Source organism: Podarcis vaucheri, assembly GCF_965113315.1.
Source record: "Podarcis vaucheri genome assembly, chromosome: 7".
Taxonomy (NCBI): domain Eukaryota; kingdom Metazoa; phylum Chordata; class Lepidosauria; order Squamata; family Lacertidae; genus Podarcis; species Podarcis vaucheri.
In genome coordinates this window covers 38,072,334-38,083,438 of record NC_138765.1, presented here as the reverse complement: position 1 = coordinate 38,083,438, position 11,105 = coordinate 38,072,334, and the positions used below count along the sequence as shown (strand labels likewise).

Here is an 11,105-nt window from a genome sequence, read left to right as displayed (position 1 = left end):
CAATGCATGAGGAAACTGCTCGCCCCTCCCAGAAGAGCTGCGGAGAGGGCTGACTGGGGGCTGGAGGGGGGCTCCTGGCAGGGTGTCCAGGGCAGCCCATCCAGGGGGCTTTCAAGTGCAGGTGTGTGTGTGACTGGTTTGACTGCTTGGTCCTCTCCACCAGCAAAATTATTTCCCCAGAGGGGACCCCATGCCACTTCTTTGGGCTGCTCATTCATTCTGCCCTGAAACTCCACAGAAGCCCCCAGGCTGGATTTGGCTGACCCGTCCTTCTTCTCGCAGCACACAAGTTAAACTATGGAACTCGCTCCCACAGGAGGCAGTGATCGCCACCAACCTGAATGGCTTTAAAAGATTATAGACAAATTCATGGAGGAGGTTATCAATGACCACTAGCTGCAATGGCTATGCTCTGCCTCCACAGTTAGGAGAGGCAGAAATGCTTCTGAATACCAGCTGCTGGAAACCTCAAGAGGGGAGAAACTGCCCTTGTGCTCAAGAGTCCTGTTTGCTGGTTTTCCTTTAGGGCATCTGGTTAAGAACCGTGAGAACAGGATGCTGGCCTGGATGGGCCACTGGCCTGATTCAGCAGGCTCTTATGTTCTCCTCCTGCTCCATGCCAGGGACTGGCTTTAGAAGCAGCTGGGGCTGGAAGGGGCTGCAGCAATGGTTCAAGGGAAGCCTTGTCAATATGTTCCTGGCACACTGTGGCAGCTGTTATTAACTGCCCTGACCCGCCTGGGAAAGAAGCAGAGGCTACCTTGAACCACCTCCTTCTCTGAGGACTCAAGCACAACAAGGCACCAAAGGCCCCTCGCCAAGGACCCAGCGTGGAGCTCCAACCATGCCAATGCTATGACTTCCTGTGACAGAGTGACAGCCCATGTTCAAGCCATGGGAGGCCTCATGTTGACAGCTGTGCCCAAGATGTAGGGCTAGCTGCTCCTAGCAGTGGCAATGGATACGAAAGTGCAATTGGGTTGCTCTTTGTCAGAAGCCACTCTGGAATATATCAAACTACATGCAAAAAATCCCAAGTTCAAACCCTGACCTCTCCCCTTGCTTTCAGCAAGACACTGCCTGAAACCATGGAGATTCGCAGCCAGCCCCAGTGAAAGCAAGGCTGAGTGAGATGGGCTGGCATGGTGGTCTAGGACAGCTCCCTACGCTATGCAGGGTGCAGGCAGGGAGGAAAGCTTCAGCCTGAATGAGCCCAGTGGGATTGCAGCCAAGGTGCTCAGTTGCCTCCTATCTGACAGAGAGAAGGCTGCTGTTGCTGCTCTGGAACAAACTCTTGATCATGTTGAATGGTTTCTTTAAATGTAAAGGTTCATCATTGTTCCACTCCATGTGTATGTCTTTAAGGGGCCAGAGCAAGGGCCAGAGCAAGATAACGAGACCCAGCTTTACAGCTGTGAAACATAGCAGGTGCTGCTGAGTTGTATTTGATTAAGGCGTGTCAGCATTTGGGTAGAGTATATAAGGAGCAGCACCTAGCTCTCCCATTACCCTGGGGGATGGGTTGGTGGTTGGGTCATGTTTGTTTGTTAATGTATTTAGTGTAAATGGAGTTTTTGTTTTTCTTATTAAAACCTTTAAGTACTTTTTGAGTCCTTTCTTTTTAATGCATGATCTCCCCAGCAAGCTCTCTGCAGCGTTACTATACTGCAAAAAGCCAACAGATCAATCTGCAGGCTTGCAAAGAGATTTAAAAAGAAGCCTGCAGGGCTCTCTTCTCCACAAACACACCTATCCTCACACACCTCTGAGGCCAAGTTCAGAGAGCAGGGATAGGCAAACACTCTTGGCTTCCCCCGATCAGCCACCCAGAAGCCCAGGCAAGTGGCCCCCAAGCAGCCCAGGCTCAGGGCAGCAAGCGGGCAGCTGGCTCTCTGCCCAGCTGTGGCACAAGCAAGTAGGTTATTTCCCAAGAGGGCTCCACCACCCTTTGCCACACACTGAGTCACCTGGAGCCCAGATGCACCATCACCCAGCAAGGAGACGGGGAGGAGGGAGGAAGGAGCTTCCAGCTCCCAGAAACCTGCCTGTTCAGTTCCTGTTACTATAATTATCCCCAGCTGCTTCTCTCCCCCACAGATCCCTCCAGGCAGGCGCTGGGGGTTCAGAGACCCCACCCCATGCTTCCCACTACAGACTTCACCAGGGTTGAGAAATACAGGAAAGTCCTGCAGCAAAAGAGCTGTATGGGTGCCTCAGCAGTCAGTGGGGCTGAGCATTGTCCCAGGGACACTAGAAGAGAAGAGAGATCTGTACAGCGGCCCTGGTTGCCAAACTAGGCACTTTTCTGGGCTTCTATCTGCAGCGGGAAGGGCCTGGAGGCCCTTATGGAAGCCTTTTCCACATTCCAAGCATGAATGATGCCAGAGCTGGCCAAGATGACCCCAAATCCAAAGAAACTGGGTTGGGGGGGGGGCTGAGCACCTCTTTTGACGAGGTAAGGAGAACCTGGCCACAAGCCTCCAGCAACCCCTTGGCTCAGGAAGCTCCATGCTGACCTGCTAGAGACAGAGGCATGAGAATCACCTTCCTACAAATGGCTCTTGCAATGCCTACTCAGGGAGGAGGACGTTACCAAATGCTACTGCTCACACTGGCTGCATCATCTCCAGGCTCAGAGATGGGAGCATGTTTCTGAATGCCAATTATTGGGGGGATCAGAAAGGGCAGGGAAGTGCTCTTGTACTCAGCTCCTGCTTGTGGGCTCATTTAGGCCTTGCGAAATAAGAGTGCAAGACTAGATGGGCAGCCTTTGGTTAGATCCAGCCACAGGCTCTTCTCATGCTCCTCTGCAGCCTTTCACCCTCACAAAACCCTGTAGGGATTGGATGAGGTTGCAGGAAACAATACTGCCCCAGGTGTGAGATGAGCAGGGTGACTCTCTGCAAGATTGAGGGCCGAAAGAGGAAAGGAGGGGCCAACCTTAGCAAAGATTTTGCATGCCTTGTCTAGGAAGCAAACCTCCCTGCACCTAATCCTGGGTTGCTGAGCTACAGCGTTCTTGCTGTAGGTGGGATTGAACACCTGCCACAAGTGGGCAGGCACACTTCCAGGACAGAGTCTGCTGGGATGTCTGCCCCAAAATGCATTTCAGATCCTTCCTTTCCACTTCTGCCTTATATGTGGAAGAATGCAGGAGATTCTGATGGTGTGCATCATACCAAGTAAACAGGGCTCTGCGGGATCATCGGCCTGGATCACCAAAGCCTACTGCCTAACATACAACCATCAGGAGCCCAGAGGAAACCAGCAGTGGCCCATCTTGAAAAAATACAGGATGCCCCTCACTCTCTTGCCTCCTCATATGGTTGGAGAACATGGGGGGGGGGGACAACCAGAGGGGCACTCATCGAGGTGAGAGCCTGCGGCCTGTGGTGAGGGTGTCCCAGCTGGGCTTCCCTCTCTGGCTGCCGAAACCCATTTGCAAAGGTCCACCTCAAGAATGCAATTCAGCCACACACATTAAGAACAAAAGTAAACAGAAACCCCAATTGATCTTGCTGGAGATAAAGACCTGAGCCACACCACAGGGGTCTGCATGCTGAAAGCAGCATCAGCATCAACTTCATCAAACAACATTGGCTCAGTTCTTTGGTATCTCAGACGGGGGTCCAGGCAAGCAGCCTCTGGCTGAGTGGTTAGGAGCACTCCAGCAGCTCCCTTTCTGCTCTGGCTGGGTTTCCCCTAACCAGCACAGTCCTCTGCAGCCACAGAGCAGCACTGCCACCTGCTGGGCATTCCACACTAAGCCTCCACTGCTAGGCAAAGTCCAAGAAGCTCAGATGGGCAATGCCAGCTGGCTGCTCCTCTGGAAGGCTCTCCCTGCTGCCCTATCAGAGTGGCACAATATATTGTACCTGCAGAAAGCAGAAGGTGGGCAGAACTTTACCCTCTCCACATCCCAGGCGGGGCTCAGCCAAACCCCTTGCAGCATCCTTCCGAAGCAAAGCAGCCTATGGCAAGCCAGCCAATCAGCACAGATCACCGAGTGGGGGAATCTGGGGCTGTCACGACTCCCAGCCAATCCTCCCCCTTAGCTCTCTGCCTACACAAGAGGAAACCAAAGTAAGCCCCATCCCAGACAGGGAAAGTCAATATTCTTGTAATCTCAACTGCCAAATAACTTAATACATGGAGTGAAGAAAAGAAGTACCTTCTTTATGCAAGTCTCACTGCTCATTTTGGTTTGAATTTATTATTATCCACCCACTTGCATTATATACCCAGGTGTTCCAGTGCAGAAGTTCAAAATCTGGAGAGGAAGAGACATTTTCTTGCCAGTTCTGATGGGTTGACAAGGCCACCTTAGGGCCCCATCTCTGCATGTTCAATGAGCCCCTTCACACAAGCAATAGAAATCAGAATTGCACCCACTGGATTTGTTTGAAAAGAAGGTAAGAAGGTATACAAGACAACATTTATTCTGAAAACGAGAAAATGAATTTGTGCAATGAGACGGCTCCACCAAGAAAGGCCACTTGCCGGGGTGGGGGCGGGGGGGAACCTCCTCTAAGTTATCGTGGAATAAGATGTCCTTCATCATACCCATCACAGCACACGGCAGTCAGCGCTTCCGCCTGAACTGGAATTTGTAAATAGCTGGCTGGTTGACGGTCTCTTTCTTCAGCTTCACTTTGTGGGCTTTGTCCTGAAATTGGGGAAGAAGAAAGTGGGGCTTCTTAAAGCAACGTACCCTTCTCATAAGGCTCAAGAGAGAAAAGCGAGGCATAGGGTTGGGGGCTGGGAAGCAGCAAGGAGTCAAGCAACCCATCTTAGATCTCTCAGTCTCTCAATCTGGTTGTTGAACTGCCCACATAACCCTTGGGAAGCAGGAAGGGCTGACTGATCCTCTCTGAAGACACACATTGACCCCCCCTCCCATGTTCCCTGGAAAAGAGGCAGGAGAAGCCACTGTAAGGCAGTAGCAAGATACTGCCACCTTAGCCAAGAGCAAAGGGAAGCAATGGTAGGTGGAAGGCAGAGACACAGTCTGCTCCCTCACCAAAAGGTCCTTCCGGGTCTGGAGCTTCTGAGCGATGACAAACATCTTCCGCTCCCTCTCAATGCGCTGCTTCAGGAGGCTGTACTGACTCTTCCTCTGGCGGGCTAATTTCTTAAGACAAAAAAGAGAGAGAGAGAGAGAGATTTATTGCTTTTGGCAATGGACAGAAACAAGTCCTCCCTGAAACACCAGGTGTCTCCAACCGATCTTAAGGAGAAGACACCGTGCCCAAGGCTTCCTCCAATTCTTTCTCGGTGGGTTAAGTGAAAGTTCCCAGCATGCCCCACTTTCAACCCTGCAGGCAAACCTTCCCTATTCCAATAATCTCCAGATGTTGTTGGACTACAATTCCCATCATCATCCTTGACAAGAAGTCATGCTGGCTGCTGTGAGTTGTAACTGAGGAAGGGCACCTTCACCAGAGCCCATCTCATAGCTAAACATTAAACATGTGAAGAAGCCTCCTGCAGCCAGATTCTCAAGAGAAGCCACAGACACCCTGCAGTCAAACTTCTCCCCTGGACTCTCAAAGGGACTTTCCCAAAGGAGCATCTTCCTTTCAACCCAACCCTTCCTAACGATTCACAGCAACAGGCCATGGAAGGACATAAACATATACCGGGCCAGTGGGATGGGGTGGGTTGACAAAAGCAGGCAGGCTGCTCTGGGAACACTGGAGGTCTCACATCTCACCAGAGCAGGTACAGAGGGAGCTTGGGCCTCTCCTGTAGGCCTGGCTCAATGCCATTTCCAGGGAGCATGTTGCCGATCCCCACGGCACCCAGGCCCCAGGCTGCTAGACCCAGCTTTCCCGAGCAAGGCCATCTCACGGCAGGTGTGAGCTAATTAGCACCATTGAGGACGACGGATCCAGACTTGTCGCACCTTCAGAAGGTGACTCAGTTCTCCTGGAAGAGGAGAGAGCCCACCAGTCTGAACTAGCACAGTGACTTCAGCAATATGCCAACAGGAGGGTGGGGACCTTATCTCCCATCTCCCGCCACAGCTGTCTCTGCCTCAGCAGTTCTGGATGGCCTCTGCATTCCTCTCAGGCTGCCGGGTATTGCCCAATGTTTCTGCTCCTCTAGGCTTCCTCCTCCTCCGTATCCCAGGCAGGAGTCATGTGACCTTCTGCAGAGCTTCCTGATAGGCTGGAGCCACTCAAACTGAAAGCGGAGGAAGAAAGGGGGGAATCCCCTTCCCCCACTCTCAAACACACTGAGCAGACGTCTGGCTCCCTCTGGCCCATTTCCCAAATCATGCAATCCTGAGGGCTATAAATAAAATCAGCAGCCGCCAACCCCGGGCTGAGAAATATTTTCCTTCTTATCCGCCTACCTAGATTAACACGTCACCCCTGTATCTGCAGGGAGCTGAGAGAACTCCAGCACCTCTCCGCTAGTCCTCGTGGCACTTGGGGCGATATTTAGCAAAGTACCCAGAGTAAACCCCTTGAAATTAATAGCTGAGATCCATTCATTTAAGTGGGTCCACACAAGCAGAACTCAGCTGGCTACAAGCCGAAGTATGCAACCATGGCTCAGGACGAGAACGTGGGTCCTCCCACTTTGACACTCTCAGTTTGGCTCCCAAGCAGAAGCCTCTGGGGAGCTGATAAGCAGCAGCTGCACAGACCTTCAACTGGGCCTGGGTGGTGGCCCCCCGAACAGCTTCCTTCCGCAGAGTTTCAAGGGTCGGCCGGTTGTACACTCTGCCCACCAGCTCCGGTGCAGTGTTCAGATGGGTGGCAATGTCAAATCGTCGCACTGGAAAAAAGAGGAGACCCTGGGGTTGGCAAAGTCAGCCAAGAAACACCACTCATCCGACACTCAAGAGCCCTAAGGAAGGGTCATGCAGAACAGGAAGCAGCCTGGGGACTTCTGAATACCAGGTGCTGGAGGGCACAGGAGGAGGGAGGCCTCTTGTGCTCAAATCCTGCACTCGCAGGTTTCCCCTAATGGGCATATTGTTGGCCATTGTGAGAGCAAAATGCTGGACTAGATGGGCCCCCTTGGGCATGATCCAGCAGGCTCTTATGCCTCTGGCAGCTCCCTCCCTTTCCCTCTTCCAACTTCCATCCCACAACATTCTTCAGCACAAGCGCATTAGAGTCAAAGGAGAAAGATAAGAAGGAAGGTTCTTCTGAAGGAAAAGTAAACAAGAAAGAGGAAGGTGGGGGGAGAGCAGCCAAGTGCCCCCCACATCCGCCATACATGCCCCCCTTACCTTCCTTCTTTGTGTCAAAAAAGAATGTGTGTTTGTTCGGCTGCTTGCCCTCAGCTTCCAGCAGGTGGAGCTCCGACTTCAGCCTTTCAATTTTCTGAGGGAGAAAAGTGACTCAAGTCTTCATCTTTGAGAGCACAGGCTTTGCACGCAGACTGTGAAAAGCACAGTCCCCAACACCTCTGCCTGACAAGCAGAGGCCTTCCTCTGCCTGGGATGAGTTGCCACCAGCCAGAGTAAGCAACAGAGAACCAGTGGGACCAATAGGCTGGCCTGATAGAAAGGAGGGTCCCCTGAGGCCATCTGTCTAGGGCAGCCTCCCAGCACAAGGCATGTCCATCCAGCTGCCAGGCAGCTCTCCATGATCATTCATCCACAAAAACCAGACCAGGGTGCCTCACACAAAACAGAAGCACCTTGGAAAGCTTGACGCATGGCTCTTGCAAGCAAGCCAAGCCACATATAGGACAGCCAAACACAACCACTACTCCTTCCCAACTCCACACGTAGTAGACCAGGGAGCAGCATTTACAGGGGTGACTGTTAACCCTTCAATAAGTGCCAGGAAGTAGATTCCCTTTAAGTCCAGTGGGAATCCCAGAGGGTGAAGGGAATGTGCTCTAACCTTGACTTCAGCTACCCGCTTCATCTCAATGTATTTCAGGTCCTGTGTCTTCATCAGCTTCCGCTGCTCCAGCGTGGTTTCTTCTTCCTGCTTTTTAATTATGTGAACTCCATCCTGCCAGTAAGAAAACATACATACTTTCTGGTCAGACACAGTCAGTGGTGCCATAAGATCTTAGATTGGGCTGGGGCAACAGAAACGTAAAATGACAACAGTCTCTGCAACAGATCTGACTGGTTAGGCACTGTAGAACAAGCCAGTAACCCCCCTTTTCCCTTTGGCAAACAAACAAGCAAACAGAACAGGAAAATTAAACAGGTATACTCCAAAGACAAAAATAGCAAGGATGGGGTTTCTTGTGCTCCACAAGATGTAGGAAAGATGAAGCGGACAAATATACAGATGCAAACAAGGGCATTTATCCCTACCACCACCCAGTCAGTCAAGCCATGAAGGTCAACAGTAGAATCTACACTGCAACTGTCTCTCCCCCAATGCAGCCCCACATAAGAAGAGCCTATCCATCTGGATGAGTCCAAAGACCTATCTAATTCTCTTCTTATAGTGGCCAACTAAATGCCCAACAGCAAGCCAATAAGGAGGACTTGAATGCAACAGCACTCTCCCCACTTTTAGTCTGCAGTAACTGGTATTCAGAATCAGACTGTTTCTGACAGTGGAGGTAAAATAGAGCATAATCCTCTATGCATTTGTCTAATCTCTTTTAAAGCTATTCAAAACAGACACACACACACACTTCAAAAATAGTCCCATCCTATTCTCTACTCAGGCTAATAAGACTATTTGATCCGCTCTCTGCTTCTTGGACAAAAAAGCAGGAAGCCATGCCCCCCCCCCCTTATGCAGGGCTGTTTCCCAAGGTAGACTCTCACCTGGAGCTGCACACGGGTCATTTTGTAATAGAATTCATCCGGGTTCTTCTCCTCGGCCTTCCTGCGAAGCGCCTGGAGTGCATTCCGCTTCTTATGGTAGTCACTGAAAAGCAACAAAACATCCACATTAGCACAGCCTTTTCACACAAAGACTTTCCTCCACAGAGAGGCTACGAGTGAGCTAGAAAAGGGGGACAGGGAAGAGTTGCTCCTTCCTTTACGCTTCTGAATATCAGCTGCCAGGCATCACAAATAAGGAAAGTGCAGTTGCACTCACCTCCTGCTTGGAGGCTTCCCACAGGGATTTGTTTTTCCACTATGAGACTAGGATGCTGGACTAAAGAGGCCTTTGGTTTGAACCAGTGGCAGGGCTTTTCTATTTCACCAGGAATTAATGCAAGCCTTTGCCATGAACACACAAAGTGCTACAGATGATTAGGGGAATGTTTTACCCTCCAAATGTTCCAGATTAGTTTACTGTAACACACTCCACATGGTGCTGCTCATGAAGACAACTCAAACCTCAATTCGTTCAAGATGCAGCAGTCACACTGAAGCCTGGAGCTCCATTTAGATGGCACACAACCCATATTTTAAAACAACTACATTGGTTGCCAATTCATTCTTGGGCCCAATTCTAGCTGCTCACAAGAATTGGGCCCAATAAAATTTATTGATCAATAATAATCAATAAAAATACTTAACTGAGGTTCTGCTCCCCCAACAAAAGCCTACCTCCCAACAAAAAAACCTGCCTACACCCATGGCGGAGACCTCATTTCCTTGCCTGCTGCAAGAAAAGCCTTCCTGTTCATCAACTGTTGAGCAGGGAAGTGCAATAGCAGAGAGCTCCTGCACACCATTTTGGGGTCAGCACATTTAAGGGTCAGACAAACTTGACACAGCCACATTAGTGTGGTGCAGTGGCTAGAGTGCTGGACTAGGGACCTCGGAAACCAGGGGTTGAATCCCCACTTGGCCATGACACTCACTGGGTGACCTTGGGCCAGTCACCGCCTCTAAGCCTAATCTACCTCACAGGATTGTTGTGGAGATAAAATGAGGAGGGGTGGGTATTAAATGAAGAGTGAGAAGAACCATGTACACCACTTGGAGCTCCTTGGAGGAAAAGGTGAGCTATAACTACATTAATGATGATGATGATGATGATGATGATAATCACATTGCTGCAGTGCAAGATACTGGCAGGTCCTAGTGAGCAGCTGCAGGAGGCATATTGTGAGAGTGAGGGACATTACTCACTTGGCACGGAGCTTGTAGTCCTTCTTCTTTTCAAGGATTCCAAGATTCTTTCGGGAAGCTGGCTGGGGGATGGGGAGCAGGGAGAGAGAAAAACAACACACATGGGGACAAGTGCTCAATAAACATATATGTGCAAGGTGCCTTATTTAAAACAAACAGACAGACAGACAGACAGACAGACAGACAGACTACTGAAGTTTAAGCTTGTTTTATAGCACATTTATTAATACCAGGGGAAAGGCCTGTTAGCTCAGCAGCAGGGTGCCTGCCTGTTTTCCATGCAGCAGGCCCCAGGTCCAATCCTTGCTAGCATCTCCAGTTAGGCCTGGGAAAGGACCCTGGAGACTGGCCACTACTGCCAGTCAGTGCAGACCATACTGAGCGAACTGGGCCCGGTTGTCTGACACCCAGCTACCTCGGAAGGTGGCGAACTCTCCTCCACTGGAGGTTTTTAAGCAGAGGACGGAAGGCCATCTCTCAGCGAGGCTTTTGCTGTGATCCCTGCATTGCAGGGGGTTGGAGTAGATGAACCCTTGGGGTGGGGTCCCTTCCAACCGGGCATTTCTACTGAACAACTGGACCGTCCGCAACGACCCAGAGGGCAAAGGGGCCTTTCCGTAGGAGAAGAGGGAGGAAACCTTCGGGTACTTTCCTAATGCAGCTCCGCTTACAACAGGGAGGCGTCGGAAGCGACACCCCCCAAAGGCGGAGAGAGGAGCTCCAGAGACGCCTCGGCTCTAGAGGGGCAGCCCTGGCCACGACCTCTAACCTCTTCCCCACCCAGCCAGGGCGCAGGGCAGCGGCCTCTAAGCCAGGCGAGGCCCCTGCGGGGGTCACCGGCCCCTCTGCTGCAGGCAGAGCCCAAACCTGGAAGCGACACCAGAGGCGGGCGGGGAGGGAGAAGCCGCCACCGGAGACCGTCCGCCCGTCCCGCTCCCTGCGGCGCCTCTGTCTGGTGCACCCACCTGGCTCCGCTCGCGGTGCTCCCGCTGGCGGGACTTGCCCGCCTTCTTGAACGCCGCCGACATGCTTTCGAGAGCCAGGCACTTCCGCGCCGTCGACTTCCGGTCTCCATCTGGCC

General features: G+C 51.6%; 1 protein-coding gene across 1 annotated transcript; it reads right to left on the bottom strand.

Moving 5' to 3' along the window:
* Nucleotides 1-4,187: 4,187 nt before the first annotated feature.
* UTP11 (UTP11 small subunit processome component) lies at nucleotides 4,188-11,105 on the bottom strand. Its single transcript, XM_082230902.1, has 8 exons — nucleotides 10,990-11,105; nucleotides 10,025-10,086; nucleotides 8,762-8,864; nucleotides 7,869-7,982; nucleotides 7,247-7,340; nucleotides 6,656-6,786; nucleotides 5,021-5,131; nucleotides 4,188-4,666 (listed from the first exon to the last, which is right to left on the bottom strand). The coding sequence occupies exons 1-8, from the start codon at nucleotides 11,050-11,052 to the stop codon at nucleotides 4,583-4,585; spliced, it is 762 nt and encodes a 253-aa protein (XP_082087028.1). The 5' UTR covers nucleotides 11,053-11,105; the 3' UTR covers nucleotides 4,188-4,582.